This window comes from Bradysia coprophila, unplaced genomic scaffold, assembly GCF_014529535.1.
Source record: "Bradysia coprophila strain Holo2 unplaced genomic scaffold, BU_Bcop_v1 contig_621, whole genome shotgun sequence".
Lineage (NCBI taxonomy): Eukaryota > Metazoa > Arthropoda > Insecta > Diptera > Sciaridae > Bradysia > Bradysia coprophila.
Window position 1 is genome coordinate 1 of NW_023503860.1, and position 19039 is coordinate 19039.

Below are 19039 nucleotides of genomic sequence, written 5' to 3' on the forward strand. Positions count from 1 at the left end.
ACATTTTGAATGGAATTTTGAAAGAAAATTAGAGTCAAAATTCATTATCGAATGAAAAGAATCGACGATAAAGTAATTCACGGAAAAGTGCATTTTAAATTGATTCGAGGTGAAGCTGAGATTAATAGCATCGATAATGTGACTTTTCGTATTTACCTCGGTTACTTGACTCTAATTTTACAAAAACTTCTCCTCACCATTTACACTTATTTTTATCAATTTTTACCTGATTCTAACAGTAGATCTTAAGCGTCACTAGAACCGTATCTCCGCCTATGCATCACAGTATTTGTGTTAAGTTAATATTTACCCAATACGATCTAAGTGTTTGTTTTGTTTTTCTGCACTAAAATGGATTTGTTAACCTTATACAAACATCATCAGCTAGTCATCTGTTATCGACAACGACTGACAACAGTAAACAATGAGCTCTGGTTAGTGCTTTTTATATAATGAAATTCGCGATTAAACAAATGAAGTAAAAGATTTTGTAGCAAACCCTGAGCGATACTTTAAACAAACTAAGACGAAATTCAGAGTATTTTGTTGTTGCGACATGCTGTCTGTTTCTAAAAGGTTAAGCTACTTAATCCCAAACTCAATTCCCTGTATCTTGTTGAAGGGAAGTTAAAGAACAACACAGTATCAATGTATCATGTGATAAAAAAAATTCATTGAAAGTCTTTCGACTGTACGGTAAAATAACTAGTGACACCGACAATCGCCAAAAACGAAAAACTAAAAAATCTCTCTCTAAACTATATACCTCTCTGTATACCTAAAGCTGACATTAATCAGTATAATGTGTGCAACTTGTATGAATTCATGCAAAATATTTCAAATTCGAATGCAAAATTTAGTATTTTTAGCTTCTATTTACAATAAACAATAAAATGTGTTGATTTATCCATGACTGACGAACATTTGTTCGTTGAAATTAACACGATATAAGGTAAAGAAAGAAAAAAAAATCTCGCAAAAACCTTGAAATGCACATTGTATTCTCATTCAAATGAAACACACGAAAAAAAAACCATTTGGATATTTGCATAAGACGAGTTAAAAAAAAAATTCTTTGAAAATTTAACACCTCCATTCCCACAAATCTGAAATAAAAGTTTTGTTTTGGAAATGCATAACGCGCTTTCAATGTTATTTTCTTCGAGCGTATAACTTCCTGGTTTCATTTGAGAAAAAAAAAACAAGCAAATCACCTTCCTCTAAGGGGAATCTTAACCGAATCTTAAATTAATGTACTTAACAGAAGAAGAAATTCTTTTTTCTTTTTTACTAAACAACGAAAAATCTAGTCTTTATATTTCTTTAAACTATTTTTTAAAAGGAAGGTATGGCGTATTGTGAACAATGTTAATTAGAAAAATTAATTATTTTTATGACATCATAAAAGAACAAGAAGAACAGAAGCATTTTTTAGTTAATTACTTGGGATAGTAGAATACAACCAAGGCGATCCAGTACTAAGAAATAAAAACAAAAATTATGTCAAATATTTTAATTGTGTAGTTTGTTTAAAAAACAAAGAAAAAGTGAAAAAGAAAAATAAATTTAATCTTAAACAGAAGCGACAAGGATCGTTTTGTTTCATTAACAACAGATGCGATTTTACAGAACAGCTTAGCCATCTGCCAGCAACAATAACGATCGATGAAAGCGATTAACCCTGGCTAGAGTCATCTGTAATATAGCAAAACATCTCTTACAACAAATGAAGTACCAGATTTGCTGTTCGAATAAAGCTAAAATCCAATCGAGTTTGTATGAAATGAACATTGCATGTAATGCTGCGCTTGCCAGGCTCCGACTGGTGCTATGGGTGTTCGGGCAATGAAAGGATTTTTACAAGTTTTCTTGACACAACGCCCGAAGGACTTTTTCTGACCATGCGATTGCTGTTTAATAAACAACGATTAAAAAAGGTGGTTGTTGGCTAAGTGAAGCAAATGGTATGGCTAGAATGTTGGACGATCGGAGTGTTTATGCACAGATTAACGAATGCATTTACCGTCGAAATTTACCGGGAAATGAATAGTAAATTCTTACTCGTGTAGACATTTGTTTTTCGATGAGTTGGGGGTTTGTAAGTCGCACAGATGGCAAATGTTTTTATCCCACCCGTCGAGATATCAATATCTAAACAAATAAGTGGTTTATTGTGCTCGCGAAGCCCTGCAGAAATGAGTTTACCATTTCTTTATTGTCGACTCAATAGCGCAGTGTGTAAGTCGTTAGCCTCACACTGAATTATTGTGCTGAAAGTTCGTAAGTTCGAAATCGCTGACACATTAATAAAAAAATTATTAATGCTATGTGATATACGAATCCAACGAGCGAATACATCAGACACCAATCGCCATCTATCAGCAAATGGTGGGAACAAAAAGCTCTTCAGTCAGCAGTCAGCAAGCGATTTAGTAAGGTGCTTGGCTACGTCGTAGAAGACATTCTCATAGAATTTCTGGTCGGTATTATCATGGGAAAAGCTCTTCAATCAGCAATCAAGCAAGCGATATAGTAAGGTGCTTGGCTATGTCGTTGAAGAGAATGTTCTCAAGGTCTGGGTTGCTGAAATACAGATGTCGCAGTGAACGATGCTACCATCATCAAAATGAGATCCAATCAATGGAATGGAAAAACTCACACACGTTCGGCTGGTTGTCTCTAACAGAGAGACAGTTGGTAACATTTGTCATCAATAGTAATAAATTAACATATAAGTTAAGATTGTACTATAGCATACCAATAAAGGTGTCAAAACATGGTTTCATGCCATGTTTTTTTAAAAAAAAAAAAAAAAATTTCTTTATTTCCATATTTCAGGATGATAAAGAATTCCATATTTACACAGTTCAACAGAAATATTGGGAATCGATAGGGCGAGCTAGTTTCAAAATTTCTGTTGAACTGCGTAAAAATTAAATTTTTTGTCATCCTGAAAAAAGGAAATAAATGAAAGGTAATCTCCTATTGTACTGTTTTCTTGAATTTTTATTGGACGTCGTTTCATTTGGTTTTCTAAAGATGTAGTTGCACGATCTTCTGACCTTCGAATTCTGTAGATTTTCTAAAGCCTAAGGCTGAGACTGAGTTGCTTATCATAATATATAAAATTAACGATGAACATTTTCACAACGAGTTCAAATCAGATGTAATGCTTAAATGCAACTAGACTAGAAGAATAAATTCCATTCAAGATATTATTGTCAATTAAAAAATGAAAAAAATCATTCAATTTTTGAAGGTCGGTTAACCGGTAAATGACAAAAAAAAAATCCCGGGAAATGGTAAACCGGTTAACCGGTTTTTCCCGGTTACATTCCCTAGTACAGATGCTATAAGATTGGTGTTCCAAAAACGGTTTCTACGAGCAAATATAATTAAATTCAGCAAGTGCTACGACTTGTCGCAACACAGTAAAAAGTTCCTTCTATCGAACAAATTGGTATTTTCAAATGATTCAGATTTCAGGTACTTTTTTAGAATATAGTTGGCAGTTATTGACCTCTAAGCCATCGCACAAGGTATAATGGTGAAAATAAAGAACTCATTTCGACGGTACTATACCACTATACGTAAAAATAGATGAAGATTGATCACTTGACCAGTTGTGGTCAGTTCTTACTCTTTCCTAAATTCAACAAGCAACATTCTCTGTATAGGTATACGATCAAAGCACCTAGCATTGGAATAGAATAATTGGTGTGTCACAGTATTAATTCTATTCTTTATACCATTTATACCAATATTACAATTAATGGTATCAAGGACAATAGACCTTTTAAGTCCATAAAAAGACTAGATGGTCTGGAGGGATGAATTGACAGCTGACAGCTGTAAGTAGTTTTCAGGATAAAACTTCAAGAAACGTCCGTATTCAGCGATGAAAACAAGTATGTCTATTTTGTAGTAGGGTAAACTAGTTCGTCGTAACCATTCCCTACGGTAATAGTGTGGCATTGTGACCGACCAAAGATTCTGTTACTCTGCTAGGTGCCTTGATGCGATGCAAATTATTATATGTAATTTTCTCGAAAAGATCATAGAAAAATAACAATCGAACTCAATGGTCATTGGAGCGAACTCTCTGCCTCCTGTGAATCCATTATCATCCATTATGCATAAAAATGTACTTTTTGCTTGCGTGCATTATCATTATGTTACATCGGAAACTCGTGAACTAATGAGTTATAGTGGTTGGAAATTGGGAATACAAAAGTTATTATTATATGCGTCGGGAGTGGGTGTGTGAGGAGTTTCACATTGTCATTTAGCAGGGTTATTCGAACTGTAATTTACGATTATCATTTTTTTTTAAATAAAATGTTTGATTATCAGTTTTTCAATTGTGTTCTAGCATTGTATACTAGGGTGGGTCGTACAATAAAATACAACTGCTAGCCAGGCAATTTCTGTGCTAAATGAGAGGTCATAGAAGCACTTATATACTCACGAAGAAGTTTTATTTTTTTTCCTCCATTTTACCCTCCCGCGGATCTGTTGCTCCTTAAAGACTAAGTCAAGATTTCTATCAAAGTATTTAGTTCATTGAACGCAATTAGTGTAAAATATCACTAGAGTAGCATAACAAATATTTTTAGGGTGTTGGACGCTGGTTTAAAGCAATCGTAGGATCAGACCATCGATCTTTAAACGAGTACAATCGTTGTACTAAATATACTGAAAAAGCACTGGCAATCAAGTACTAACATCGAGTTTTCACAGATATTTTAACGTAACAATTAAAAGACATTCGTTAAGTCAAAATACTTAAGCCCAAAACATGAAGTGCAAATATTTTCAATACAAAAAAAAATCAAAACTAAATCGAATTGAAATCTAATATGAAATCTAGACTTTTTTCGATGTTTGCGTAGAATATTTATGTGCTCTGTATAGGATAAAAAGTTATGAAAGTGCCACTGTGTTGTAAAATTGTTGAATAAATGAATATATAGATGCTACATTACAAACACATATTTTTTGAAAATATAGATTTTAATCTCGTTTTCGTCTATTTTTTTAATTTTACAATCATGACACCCAAGACAAATCTACCGTCTTAAATTTAATTTCCAAAAATAAATCAGCAAATCGAAAATGTCTGCATCGGTACGAGCATCAAAGACAAAAGTTTGTCCTATTGTGGGTAAATTCAAAGTCCTGAGACATAATGCAAATGCTCTTCCATCTATAAAGGAAGTGCTGTCCAATTATTTGTTTGAAAAAGATGAATTAATAGCAAGAAAAGTATGTACACGGAACGTTCATTCAATGGCACTTTCAAACGTATTGGATTCGCTTCTCACCATTTGGAATCGCCGAGATATTCCTACTGCATCGCCAAAGCGGATCAAATTTCTTTTCGATAAATTTAATCAGCAAAGGCTAGGGCTTCTTAAGTCGCAGAAAAGAGATAAGAACAATCCCAGATTTAAAGCGAAGTTGAATTCATTTACCAGGAAATGTAATGTTGTCTTTAACATACGAGCAAGTACGTGTTCCAGTGATAACGAAACAAACTGTGAGAGATCTGTGAACGAAGAAAGTAATGCTGATCGTGTGGAATTATTTGATGATAAAGCAATCGAATGTTCCAATGTTTCATGCGAAAGATCAATAAGAAAATGTAAGAAAATACCAGAGAAGCTTTTTCCACTGCGCAATCGAAATCGTTTACTATTGCCGACTGTATCGAGCTTATTGGATCGATTTAAACTTTCAAGTACGGTGGGTGCAGCTATTTCAAGTGCGACACTGGTCGACGTTGGTATGATAACGGAAACAGATATGAGCAATGTTATTGACACCTGTAAAATTAAAAGAGCCAGAGAAAAACACCGTAATAACTTAATCAATTCGTCGTTGGAAAAATTCGAAGGATTATATTTTGATGGGAAAAAGGATAAGACTTTGGTTTTATCACAAGATGGAAGCAAACGATTGGTTATTACAGAGGAACATCTGTCGCTTGTTAAAGAACCAGGAAGCGAATATATTGGTCACATTTGCCCAAGCAACTCGAAAGCGTCTACTGTATTAAAGAGCCTTTCTGATTTTTTTAATTCAAAGGCTGATACCGATTTCATGAAAAACTTGAAAGTAGTAGGTTGTGATGGAACAGTCGGGAACACTGGATGTAACGCTGGAATAATTGCATTGATAGAGAAGAAAATTGGAGTACCCTTACAATGGTTTATTTGTCAATTACATGCAAATGAGCTGCCATTAAGACACCTCTTCCATCATTTGGATGGAGGTACTGCTGGGCCAAAAGAATTGTCAGGAGTAATTGGAAAAGCCATCGAAACTTGCGAAAACTTGCCAATTGTGAATTTCAAAACAATGTATGTGGATATTCCCGACATAATCAAGTTGAATAAGGATCTAAGTACAGACCAAGCTTATCTTCGCGACATATGCAAATTTATTTCTGGGGATCAACGCTACATGGCTGTAACTAATCGCTCACCAGGCAAAATATGTAATTCTCGTTGGCTTACTACGGCCAATCGGATACTTCGATTGTACATTGGAACGAAAAAACCTACAAAGAACTTAAGAATTCTCGTGGAAGGTTGAAAGCAAACTTTATCTTAGTAAAGAAACGGCTGACTGTTATTGAAAAAAAATTACAGGTATACGCGCCGATGTGGTTCCACATAAAAATCCATCATTCGTGTCTCGATGGACCTTCGAACTTGTTTAAGACAATCGCTTTGAGTCGATATTTGCCAAAGAGTTTGAAGAATATCATTGATCCAGTTATTCAACGAAATGGTTTTTTTGGTCACCCAGAGAATGTTTTATTGGCTATGCTCGCAGATCCGAAGCAAGAAATAAGAGAACTTGCTTACACGAAAATACTACACTGCAGAGCTAACATTTCACGTCTACGTAAATTCGATGTTCCCAATTTCAACTTCAACGCTTCCAATTATTTTGAAATTTTAAATTGGGACGCCATAACTATTACTGAGCCTCCTCTACTGCGAGATTTTTCTTTGGATGAATTGAAGAAAATCTCTGACTCAACGTCAAACGCTTCGATGAAATATATAAAGAAGTTCCCGTGCCATACTCAGGCAGTTGAACGAACTGTAAAACTGGTTTCAGAATCGTGTATGTTGGTAGCGGACCCTGTAAAACGAGATGGCGTAATCAAAGCCACATTGGAGTCCAGACGAAAAATGCCTTTATTTCAATCGAAGCAAGACTTTGTCTTGTAACTAAGTATAACATTAATAGCAGATTCAACTAAGGCTTTGCCTTTTAACTAAGTATAACATTAAAAGCCAATTCAACCAAGACTTTGCCTTTTACCTAAGTATAACATTGATAACAAAATCTGTAAATGACCAGATAGTTCAATATTTAGCCGTATTTATATGATTCTTGCAGCTATTCAATTCAAAGTGTTTTGTCTGGTTCCATTCTTTTAAAATCGCCCGTATCATTATTCTCTATAGGAAGATAAACAAAGCCATTGCGAAATTAGATTTCGATTCGAAATTTATGTAGATTGTTGATGCATACGTAAATCCATTGGTGTCCATTTCAAATATTGTTGAGTTGTTTGATGGTCGTTTAAACTTTAACATATTTTTTTGTGAAAGATGTGTTTGTTTTTACTTTACGAAAGTCTTTCAATTGTTACGTTAAAATATCTGTGAAAACTCGATGTTAGTACTTGGTTGCCAGTGCTTTTTTAGTATATTTAGTACAAAAATTGTACTCGTTTAAAGATCGATGGTCTGATCCTGCCATTACTTTAAATCAGCGTCCAACATCCTAAAAATATTTGTTATGCTACTCTAGTGATATTTTACACTAATTGCGTTCAATGAACTAAATACTTTGATAGAAATCTTGACTTAGTCTTTAAGGAGCAACAGATCCGCGGGAGGGTAAAATGGAGGAAAAAAAATAAAACTTCTTAGTGAGTATATAAGTGCTTCTATGACCTCTCATTTAGCACAGAAATTGCCTGGCTAGCAGTTGTATTTTATTGTACGACCCACCCTATTGTATACGTATGGATTCGTGATTCTCGTGTATGTAATAAATTAATTAGGGCCACAAACGGGTGAGTGAAACGTGTGTGTTAACGCAATTGTAGTTTATACAGAAAAAAAATCATTTTTCCCTCTTCGACTCATTACCATTTGTGGAAACATAGTCGGTTCGACTGTGTACGTCCTGTTTAAATCTCATATTTAGAAATAACAGCAATGACGCATAGCAACAAGAGAAGGTTGAATTTTATGAGGCCATTCGTTCCTGAGAGCATAGAACATGACAAACATAAATATGTTTTTTTTTCTCTAAACTAAAAAGACGATTTTTTTTTTGCACCGACGACGATGTATACAGATTTTTGAGTGGCCAGTTTTTATTATACTTCCTACAGCTACAAATGAAAGCTTTTTTTTTGCTGTCTTAAAAGCATTCAACAGCCAACATAATGTTTTTAATGTAGAATGCGTTGCTGATGAGCTTACATATTGACTAGAAACACATATACCAGAAATATTGTTCGGCAGCATTCCACACATTCGGTAACAGATATGAATTTAGGACGACCGACGAACATTGAGTGGTAATCCTAAACTATCCTCTGAGCACCTACTAAAAGACATAATTTCATTGGAGTTGCACCAACGGTGGAAGCAAATTGGTGATTAGTCAGGTTGAACTCGTTAAATTTTTAATTCGTGATGAGAACGTTTCGACTCTGTCTTTCAAACTCCGAATATCTGATGAATGTATGTGTGTGTGTGTGTGTGTGGAGGTTAAACATGAATATGATCAATTTTTCTAACAATCTTCAATAACCTATCCAACTCAGTTCGACTCAACTTCATTCGTATTGTGTGTGGTAACAATGAATGATTAGCAATGCGCAAGTATGAAAATTGCTTGGCTATGTGTTGGTGGGTTTCGTTATGTCAGCTGCATTAGAGACAATTACAGAGTGGGACACGCGAAACGATTGCTTTAAAGTCAACTCGGAATATTTTATAGGTAATTCGAACATTTTTGTAGGGCAAACGTGAATGAGTAAAAATCAAATTGCTAATTTGCGACAATTGCTTGTTCGTCGGAGTCATAATTTTTCTGAAAGTAGGGTTAAATTGTCGATGTAAGTCTAACGGTCAATACACTTTTTCATATTGGATGTACCCTGCCTGTTATTAATTGTTAAAAATGATATTTCGAATACTATAGATAATATTCAAGGCCGTTTGAAATGCCATCCACGTTAAAAAAGCCTCATACAAATAAATGAATGAACGAAAAATTTAACGAAACTTAAGTGAGGTTACGTCTAAAAGTAAGTTTCGAGCATGTTTTACAAATATGCAAAAACAACCCAATTAATCAACGGTAAAAACATCCATTCGACTGTTTCCTCCGTTGGAAAAATCGCAGTTCGAGGGTGTGGTTTGAAGCCTATTTTCATAATTTTCATAAATTTTCAAAGATTAAGAGAGATAACTGTATGTACGAAATGGAGTGAAAGGATCTATGCGTCGTTTCATGTCCTTTCTAAGCCGACTTGAATTCGATTTTCATGTAAATAACTCAAAACGGAAAGCAAAATAATCTTCAAAACAACTATCGATCGTCACTGTAGCCTTGGACGACTTTACTGTAATGTCAATCGCATTCGGCCCATCCTGTCACAAGATTCAACGCGAGTGTACGTCATTCTGTCATAGTATTCGTTTCGCTCGTAGAGAATTTGTCAAAATCAGATGGTATTTCTAGTTCCACATTAAAAAAACATCTTTTTTTCGTGCGATAAAATATTGTTCGGTAATCCCATTCTGGAGTACGTGCGAAAAAAAAAAAACGATTTTCGAAGAATCCAACATTAACGGGAAAACATTAATATCGGTTAGCAGTCGTGCATCGCGAAAAAATCCACCTTCCGACTCATTTTCACAATTAAAATTTTTTTTTTCTCGGTTTTGTCGATTTGCCGAAAATATCTTCAGTTCACAAAAAATCAGTTGTTTCGAATCATTTAGCCTGGTATGTGTGAATTTCTATGCGCGTAGTGCTGCGTGTATGCCAAGTGGTGTTGTGTAGTGTGTTGGTTTGGTTGGTTGGTGCAGTGCAATGTCTGATATTGGCAGCGGCGACGAAGGAGTTTCTGGCCAAAGTATGTTTTAATCATTTTTCACTTTCCAATTACTTTTTTCCTGTGCCAATCATTTGACGGAAAATTCATTTTGCTCACGAATTTGATCGCCCATCAACCGTTTTCCGTTCACATCAATCGAATCGTTTTCCATACCATCAAAGTTATGTGTATGAAAACCCGAAATGAATGACTTTTCGATCTTCAATGGAAGAAAAAAAAAATTTTTTTTTTTGTGATTCTTTTGTCAACGATTCCGATGAATTTTAGATTGTTCACAACGAAATGTAGGAAAATATCTAAAGTCAACATTGACATTGATTTAAGCTACCCCATAAGATGATGATCCATCGGGTCTGGTTGGAAAGAAAATGGTTTTTGCGATGACCTTACAAGATTATTTGTAAACATTTCTGAATGTTTGAGAAATTTGGTTCGGATTTTTCGATTCATTTTTCTTCTGAAAATTATGGTTTGGCAAGACAATGGAATAGCTTGAATCAAAGCTCTGTGATTCCGTGAATGGATGCATTGCGTTATTACTGACTGTAGTTTAAATAGGAAAAATGGCAAAGAATTTTCTAATAAATCTTTAACCGAACGATTTTCAATATGGCCGTCAATTAAATTATTTAAATCATTACGTGTATTCGGTTGTGTGTTGTATCATCAATTCAGCATGTATAACATGAATTTTTAAATAATTTAATAAAAAAAGAATCGGAGAATTTCAATGACGAAAAATTCAAAATTAAAACCGTGCAACCGAGAGTGCTTTTGTTTCAGCCATTTGTAACCGAATGAACGTTTGTGTGATAAGAGATGGGTTAGCGATATACGAACAAAGAATTTTCTATTTAACCCGATGTAACAGTGTTATCAAAAAAAAAAAAGAAAGAAAAATTGGGTTCCGTGCCGCTGTTACCAATGTTACCTTGATTAAATACTTTCGCCCAATTAATTTAATGAACATTGAAAACATGATTCGGCTGGCTAGAGCGATTTTCCCCGTCTTTTTTTTCTTCATATATTCAATTTGCAATTTTCATTTTTTTTTTCTTTATTGATTTTGTTCAAACATTAAATTTGATTCTTATTTTGTTGTATAGTGTGTCACATCACATTATTTATAGATGGTGAGAGTAATGAAAAAAAAACTTTCATGCAATCAATGATTCATCTGACAACGATGACACAATTAATCTGTGTCGTGTGTGACCATCAACATGCATGTTGAAGTAAAAGATTTCGCATCCGATGTCTTGCAAATTGTTAGATCGACAGCAAACACTGTCCATATGTTGATCAGATTTAAAGATCGACTAAACCGTTACGGTCTTCAAGGCATTTCCATTTTACTTCTCATTGTGCTCCAATGCTCCATTCACTTTCTTTTGGATAATAAAACCATAAATCCATTTGGATGTCCACTGTTGACAGAACCAACAATTTTATTTGATTTGTCAAACCAAACAAAGAGAAAAACCGAATCGCGGAATTGTTTTATTGTTTCATCGTCGAATCCATGAATATTTTACGACAAATTAATAATCTTTTACTGGGTGTCATTGAATTGGTTAGATCCCAATCCAAGTTCGTTGACCAATATATATCATACAAAGACAATGAAAAGGATTAATCGTTTACACCTATTTTACATTCACGTCATTACATCACATCGTTTTCATACGTATAGTATAAACCAGGAATGAGCGCCGACGGAGAAACCTCGGCGGTGGCTAGCCGAAATTTTTTTTTCGGCGGCGGCGAAAAAATCGGCTTGAGCCGGCTTAAAACGGCTCGGCTGGAGGTTCCTTTTAACTTTTTTTCAAAATAAAAACGTTTAGATAAATTCATGGAAAATGAACTAGTAAGCATGAAAATGAAATTGTACGGAAAGCGAAAATGTAGGTAGATTAGGTTGTTCAAAGTGCAAGTGGAACTGGTCTTGTTACAAGCAAGTCTCTAAGTCTAAGGTTCACTAACACGTCAAGTTTTATTGCTCAAAACTTGAACTAAATGGAAAATCATGCTCCGGTACACTCATTTAACTCATTAAGAAAATGGTTTTCGAGAAGAAATCGAAAGCTCACGAAAATCACGTAAAAATTGAAAAGAAAAAAAATCGAGAAAATTCGCAAAGATCGATAAAGTTTTCTCAAATTTGTGAATTAACTGATTGTGCGCCTTCGGCTCGTTGCGCAAAGGTCATACTTGCCAAAACAACAAACTTAGAAGCGAGGACGTAATATACCATTCTGGAAAATTCATGAAAATTCAAGAAAATTTTCAAAATTTTCTTAATTTTGAAAAAAAAAATTCAAATGTACTTGAGCTGCTTAGGATCAACAGAAATCTCGGTTTTCAAAATTATTTCACCCATTCACCTTTCGAAATCTTTATTTCATTTTCCAGCCGTTTCAAGCCGGCTTGAGCCGTGTTTTTGGCACCGGCTCGGCTGCGGCGCGGCTTGCTCAAAAATGTCGGCGGCGGCTTGATCGGCGGCTTATTTTCGGCGGCGCTCATGCCTGGTATAAACATACTGCTCGATGTGTCATATGGAAAGTCGATTTGGTAAATAGACAATCCGGCAATTTTGACCATATCATTATAACGGAAACAAAACGAAATTCTTTGATTGGTATTATGAGTTCATGAAAATTGGTGTCCATATTCGACCACATAGTCCATTAGTCCACCCAAAAACGAAATGAATTGATTGACCTAAGCCTGGGAAAAATTCTAAACTGCGGTACCAAGTAAAACGGGCAACACAACAAATAAATCCTGTGACCTCGATTATGACCTATTTTAATTTCTCTATGCAGAATATGACGCGGGCTCCTCTTACTTTCTCTCTAATTTACTTACGTGTTCGTGTTGAACGGCATTATAAATCGCAACTTTTGGGCTAAGTGTTTTGTTTCATCTCGGCTGTTGAAGTTAAACATTTCGCTTCATTTATTACACAAAACTTCTCTGCATCATATGGGCCATCGGCAAGAGGACGTTTAACCGATTTTTTACTCTCGTCCGGTACCTTGGATGTGTCAACAACTCATCCACTCTTTATGTGGTGGACATTCTTTATGACCGGGCCCTATATCTCAGCGTTGTCAAAGCAGCTGTGTAGTCGTACGGAAAATCAAAATAATCCTCGGCTAACAATAACGAAGTTGTAGCACTCAAGTTGTAACTTACTTGGTAATATGTAAATTCCATGTAAAAGTTTAACCACACGATGTGGAAGCACCTAATGCATTTTACTGAATCATTGATTAAGTCATTAAAAGCATTGCAATTTCCTTTAAAAGTTTTCCACAACTTCGGAATCTAAAGTGTGTGGGAAATTGTTCAACGGTTTGAAAGTATCCAAAGTTTGGACTGGTATAATGTGAGAAACTAACAACTTTTGGAGTCATCGTTCGAATATAATTTCAATAGTGGATTAACACGAAAGGGTATAGCAAACATATAAATGCTGGATGAATTGTTCGATGTTGTGTTGCTGATATCTGCTGAAATCGAGCTTCTCCATTCTCAGTCTACTGACTCTTGTATTTCAATTAGGGCAAGAATATTAAAGTTAAAGACCGAATTGAATTACATTTTCATACAGCTGTAGGCAGTCCATAGATCATGAATGAATGAATGTAGATCAAATGTTGAATCACTCCTGTGTCACCAACAAACCCTCAAATAATTTTTTTTTGTCTCCTTCCAGAATATAATGCACCAAATATGGATGGAAGCGGGGACTTCGAGCAGAATGGTATTCAGAAACCAGAAATGCAAACTCTTGTAAAAGAATAATCAAGCTATACGTTTCAGATCCATCAGGTCAGCAAGCCGAACAGGAACTGGCTACGAAAATGCTGCAAATTCAATCAAAACGTTTTTACTTAGATGTTAAGCAAAATCGTAGGGGACGATTCATCAAAGTTGCCGAGGTTCGTATAACGTTTACTCGCCCCTCATTGTTATTTAATCTTCTCACTCATCATTATACTTTACCGCTTGTTTCACTGAATTTTCTTCTATTGAATCATTGCGCCAAGTTAGTCACCGGACATTTTTATGTCTTTCTATCTACTAGGACAAGAAGGACTAGATGCAAATGTCCTGTGACTAACGCGCGCTGAATTATTTTGAAAAATCATCTTTAAGATAAATGGTCCGGGGATTAGCCCTAGACTTCCTTTTTTCTTCCTTTTTTGTTGTTGCTCCAACAACACTTTCAAGAAACAATTGACTTGAGTTCAGTGGCTCTGCAAAGTATTGTATTCTCCAACGACGACTCACAGTTTTTCTTTTCCAAATATTTTTTTTAGATCGGAGCTGATGGTCGCCGAAGTCAAATATTTTTGGCTCTATCAACTGCTGCCGAATTTAGGGATCACTTGTCGACATTCAGTGATTATTATTCATCATTAGGTGGTTATAAAACATTTGCAATGAATCTCTGAACGATCTCGATAACCAACTCAAAACAAACAAATATTTTCGTCTAACTTTTGTAGGTCCACCGAATCCCGAAAGTGTGCCTGACGATGGAAAACTCAAATCTGAAATGATGATCAAAGATAATCGACGATATTACCTTGACTTGAAAGAGAATGCGCGTGGACGATTTTTACGGGTAATGGAATGCTCTTAGGGTGTTCGTCATCTCGATCGACAATATAAATCATTTCTCTGCAGGTATCCCAAACTATTTCAAGGGGCGGTCCACGATCACAAATTGCCATTCCAGCTCAGGGTATGATTGAATTTAGAGATGCTCTCACCGATTTGTTGGAAGAATTTGGAACGAATGATGGAGGGTAATTTGTTGCATTGTTTTTTGCTTGATGCGAACGACGCAAGTGGCTAACCTGATTTTTTTCGCAGTTTCAAAGGAGAGCTTCCTGAAGGCCGTCACATGAAGGTGGATAATAAAAATTTCTACTTTGACATCGGACAGAATAATCGGGAATATACATGCGAATTAGCGAGGTAATTCCTTTTTTTGAATGAGTGAGTGCTCGTGAGTGCTTTATTGTGAGTTTGTGCAATCGGGACAGCAATTCGTACCTGGACAGCAATGAAAGTAGAGAACAGGTATGGTCGATTGGCGAATTCGTCTTAAACGCACACACATTTTATGTCAGAATAATATGAAAATGAGTGCGTTTAAGTACGAAAATCAAATTTTTATGTCCTCCGGGCGGACAATAGACCATACCTGGTTTACACTTTCATTGCTGGACAGGACCGGAAATTATGATAAACCTCGTGAAAAGTGAAAGTTTTGCAAAATTTTTTGCAAGTTCAGTTTACAGGCTCAGATTGTCTTGTCTTTTTAGGCCAATACTCGGCAGAAATATATTATAAAGTGGATTTGCTTTTCTCTTTAAATTATCCAGACATTGCTGTTAGCAAGTCGAGAAAATCTAATTTTTTTAGAGTTGTGAAAGAAGCCACTGCAATTCATGATGGAAATAACTTAAACCAATAAAATTGAATCGCGTAACTTTCATTAATGTTGGGCCTCATTGATGCAGCAAATGTTGGTTGGTCTAGATTTCGTCTGATAATTCGGTTGAATTGATTTACACGTTAGAGTCGATTTCATTCTACTCTATGGAAAGGACTCTATGGCTTTGCTGGTTGAACGGTTGAAACTATTTTTTATTTCTCGAATGAAACCATAGTAAAAAGTTTGGCGTGATTGTCTCAATTGTTACTCTTCCTACTCAAGTCCGCAATTTAATTTGATTTTCGAACAAAATCTTTTACAATTTGTAAAACTCAAAAAATGTCTATCCCGATTTGTTAGTGTGAAGAAGAAGATGTCGTCAGTGACGAATCATCCTTTGAATATGTCAGCATCAATACTTATATCGAAGTATCCAGCTAAACTAAAGTGGATATAATCAACTTACACTTTCTGACACACACCGTGTGCTCCACAAGACAGTTTCATCTACCATAATCTTCACATTTAACTAGATTATCGAACATTTTATCGGTGCTTTAATGAATTTCCATTGAAATTAAATAACGTAAAAAAACTTCTCATTATTGTGGCAATTTCTTCATATAACTGAGGATATAGTGACAAAAAAGAGTTGAAAATTTTACCTGTTGCAGGTAACTTTGTCTACAGGTAACCCACAATATCTGCCATAGCTGTACCTACAAAAAATTCAGCCATGTCAGATAACATAGGTTACCTGGTTACCTGCAACAGGTAAGATTTTCAACTCTTTTTTTTGTCAGTTTAATAGTCAAAATCTACGTTCTCATGTGTTTGTTTGTCTAAGATTCACCTCGGACTCATACTGCAGCTGTATTTTTCGACGTTTTATACTGATTTATGTAGATGACTCTTAATTTACCTTGATTAATGGTTTCAAGTGCCATGCAATACAATGATCACCAGGATTATTAGTCAAATATTCCTAATAGAACCATCGAGCTTTATCATCCTTCATCGGGGAGCGGATGAAGATTGGTCGAATAGTGTAAGATTTTTTGATTGACTCCTGTTTTTGAGCGCTAAAAAGCCCCAAAACGAGGAACTCTAGCATACATCTCAGCTGTCACGCATCGTAGAAAAATTCAAATTTGTGTTAAAATGAAAGCATTGCAAAACAATGAAGAATCGAAATTGAAAATACTTTTTTTGTGAATAACTAGCATCCCCGACAAATTGTAGATTCGACTGTCAGGCAACCCAAGCCAGACCTACCAATAAAAATTTTATTTTTCAATTGCATTCGTCATAATCGTAAATACCTTCATTGTAACACTTTCAAAAGACGTAGAACAGATTTTTTTCCATTGCAAAATCTAATACTATTTCATCGATGAAGGAAGATAAAGCCAGATAAAGGCTCTGAGTCTATTATATTTTATGCAACGTCAACGGCAGAAACACAGTATTAATTGACCCCCCATTTGTTGTTTAGGTTAAAAGTAATTTCGTACCGCTATAACAGTGCCGGAAAAATGCTGGACCAGATTCCGTGATATTCTAACCGATTACTGCGATAAAATGAAAAAATCATCGGATCCGTCAAATTCTGCCGATAATAATTTACAGTCGTCGTCAAACAGTCTAAAATAAAATAATAAATTGAGAGAATGAAGAAAATGAAGGCGAAGGAGGAGGAGTATGAGAGTGACGAGCAGGAAAAACTAAACAAATTTAAATGAAATTTTAAATTAAATTAAAAGAGAAATTTAAATTAAAGAAATAATAAAAAAAATGAAAAGAAAATCTAAATTGTTTATGAACATAAAATGTTTATATTCAAATATTAATTAATTAAATGAATGTTTATTTAAAAAAAAAGAGAAAGAAAAATAACAGAAATGAATTTACCTATAACATTGCAAATCAGAGATGAGAAAATATATTTAAATGAAAAATAAAAGAAAAAAAAATATTTAAAAAAAAACCAAAAAAATATTATTTAAACAAAATGACAAACTACACTTCACTGACACACAAACATACACACAGAGATTGTATTTGCTACAACAAATCAACCATAATATAAATAATATATTTACTTATTGTACGTAATTGGTTTTTTGTTGCGTATTTATTACCACAAAACAATTTCTTTTAAATTTGAAGTCATTTCGTGCATTCTTCCTGTGTGGAAATTCAAATTTTAAGTCAAATTTTAAAAATATTCATTTCCTACAGTGAACGACATCTCAAATGTCTCACTGTCAAATTTTTCTGAGAATTTTATTGTGTCATTGCAAATTCACAATGACATTCTCTGAAAAAAATGACAGTGAGACATTTGAGAAGTCGTTCACTGTAGTTGATAAAATTTTCGTCGTTTTCTTAAATTGAAATCGAAAATATATTTTCTTCGTTCATTGTTAGAAGGAAATTCAATAATTTATTAAGATCACAATTGACACTGTTCAATAAATTTAAATTTTTATTACTTTGCAGGGTGTAATTAAAATGATCTAAATTGTACGTACCGCCACAGTCGGTATTAAAATTAACTCTATTTCTAAAAGAAATTTGTAATAAATTTATCGTTCGTTTTTAAGTTGATGAAAATGTTTTTAACTTATATGAGAAAAACAAAAAAGAACATTTTTCGTTTCATTTCGGCAATTTTAATTTGACCTTCGTTTCCGAAAATATTTTTTTGTGAAGAAGAAATTCAGTTCCGTGCTAGATGCGTCGAAAGCTGTAAGTTTCATGATTTCAAACACTGCCTCTCATCGTTATATTTAATGGTTGACAGGTTGGACAAAAAAACAAAAAATCAAATTTTCATATGAGACACACGAGGACATTTTTCATTTTTAGTCCATCTAAAAAGGATACAGTTTCCGACGCATATCAAAATCTGTGTGCTTGCGGCTTGAAAATCGTTCTTTTCATCGAATTTCAATGAACTTGCGATGGTCTCAGCATGTACATACATACATACAAAACTCGTGATAAAAAGTTAAAAACTCACATTTTCGTCTGTTTATTGACCTTGGCTTCGCCTTCGGATCAACAGAATTCATACGTAAACTGGACTTTCACTTTTTCAGCTTTTTATCCCCGTTTGTGTAAATAAATATTGCTCGCACCCCACGGAAATGATTCATTCATATATTGCCTGATGACATTTCCGGTAATTTTCCACGGGAATAATTGCTTGATTTTGTTATCTTGTGGTATTTTATAAGCACTTGCTTTCTGCGCTGACTACAAACATCGCCAAAATAAATAACGTCCAAACAATCTATTTGCTAAAACTATTGACGAAATGAAAGGGCACATTTTGTGTAAATTCATTGATCTCGGCTTCGTCTGGGATCACACGATAACTTTTCAGTTCTTCATCCTTAAATTACTGTCAATTT

General features: G+C 34.6%; 2 protein-coding genes across 3 annotated transcripts; both read left to right on the forward strand.

Moving 5' to 3' along the window:
* Positions 1 to 5115: 5115 nt before the first annotated feature.
* LOC119083408 lies at positions 5116 to 6597 on the forward strand. Its single transcript, XM_037193128.1, has one exon. The coding sequence runs from the start codon at positions 5116 to 5118 to the stop codon at positions 6595 to 6597; it is 1482 nt and encodes a 493-aa protein (XP_037049023.1).
* A 3141-nt stretch (positions 6598 to 9738) lies between these two features.
* LOC119083407 (transcriptional activator protein Pur-beta-like) lies at positions 9739 to 17622 on the forward strand. 2 transcript variants are annotated; one of them, XM_037193127.1, is made up of 8 exons: positions 9739 to 10183; positions 13887 to 13934; positions 14003 to 14112; positions 14494 to 14596; positions 14683 to 14801; positions 14864 to 14985; positions 15053 to 15157; positions 17116 to 17622. In XM_037193127.1, exons 1-8 carry the CDS (start codon positions 10141 to 10143, stop codon positions 17174 to 17176), a joined length of 711 nt encoding a protein of 236 aa, XP_037049022.1. In that variant the 5' UTR covers positions 9739 to 10140; the 3' UTR covers positions 17177 to 17622. The 2 variants fall into 2 exon arrangements, with proteins under 2 accessions (XP_037049022.1, XP_037049021.1); XM_037193126.1 differs by having other exon boundaries at positions 9740 to 10183; positions 13994 to 14112.
* Positions 17623 to 19039: the final 1417 nt, after the last annotated feature.

Excerpts from the sequence above, each read along its gene's own strand:
- LOC119083407 (XM_037193126.1), top strand. The coding sequence starts at position 10,141 with ATGTCTGATATTGGCAGCGGCGACGAAGGAGTTTCTGGCCAAA. Across the intron at positions 14,597-14,682 it reads TGATTATTATTCATCATTAG|GTCCACCGAATCCCGAAAGT; the intron begins GTGGTTATAAAA and ends TAACTTTTGTAG. Across the intron at positions 15,158-17,115 it reads TATACATGCGAATTAGCGAG|GTTAAAAGTAATTTCGTACC; the intron begins GTAATTCCTTTT and ends TTTGTTGTTTAG.
- LOC119083408 (XM_037193128.1), top strand. The coding sequence starts at position 5,116 with ATGTCTGCATCGGTACGAGCATCAAAGACAAAAGTTTGTCCTATTGTG.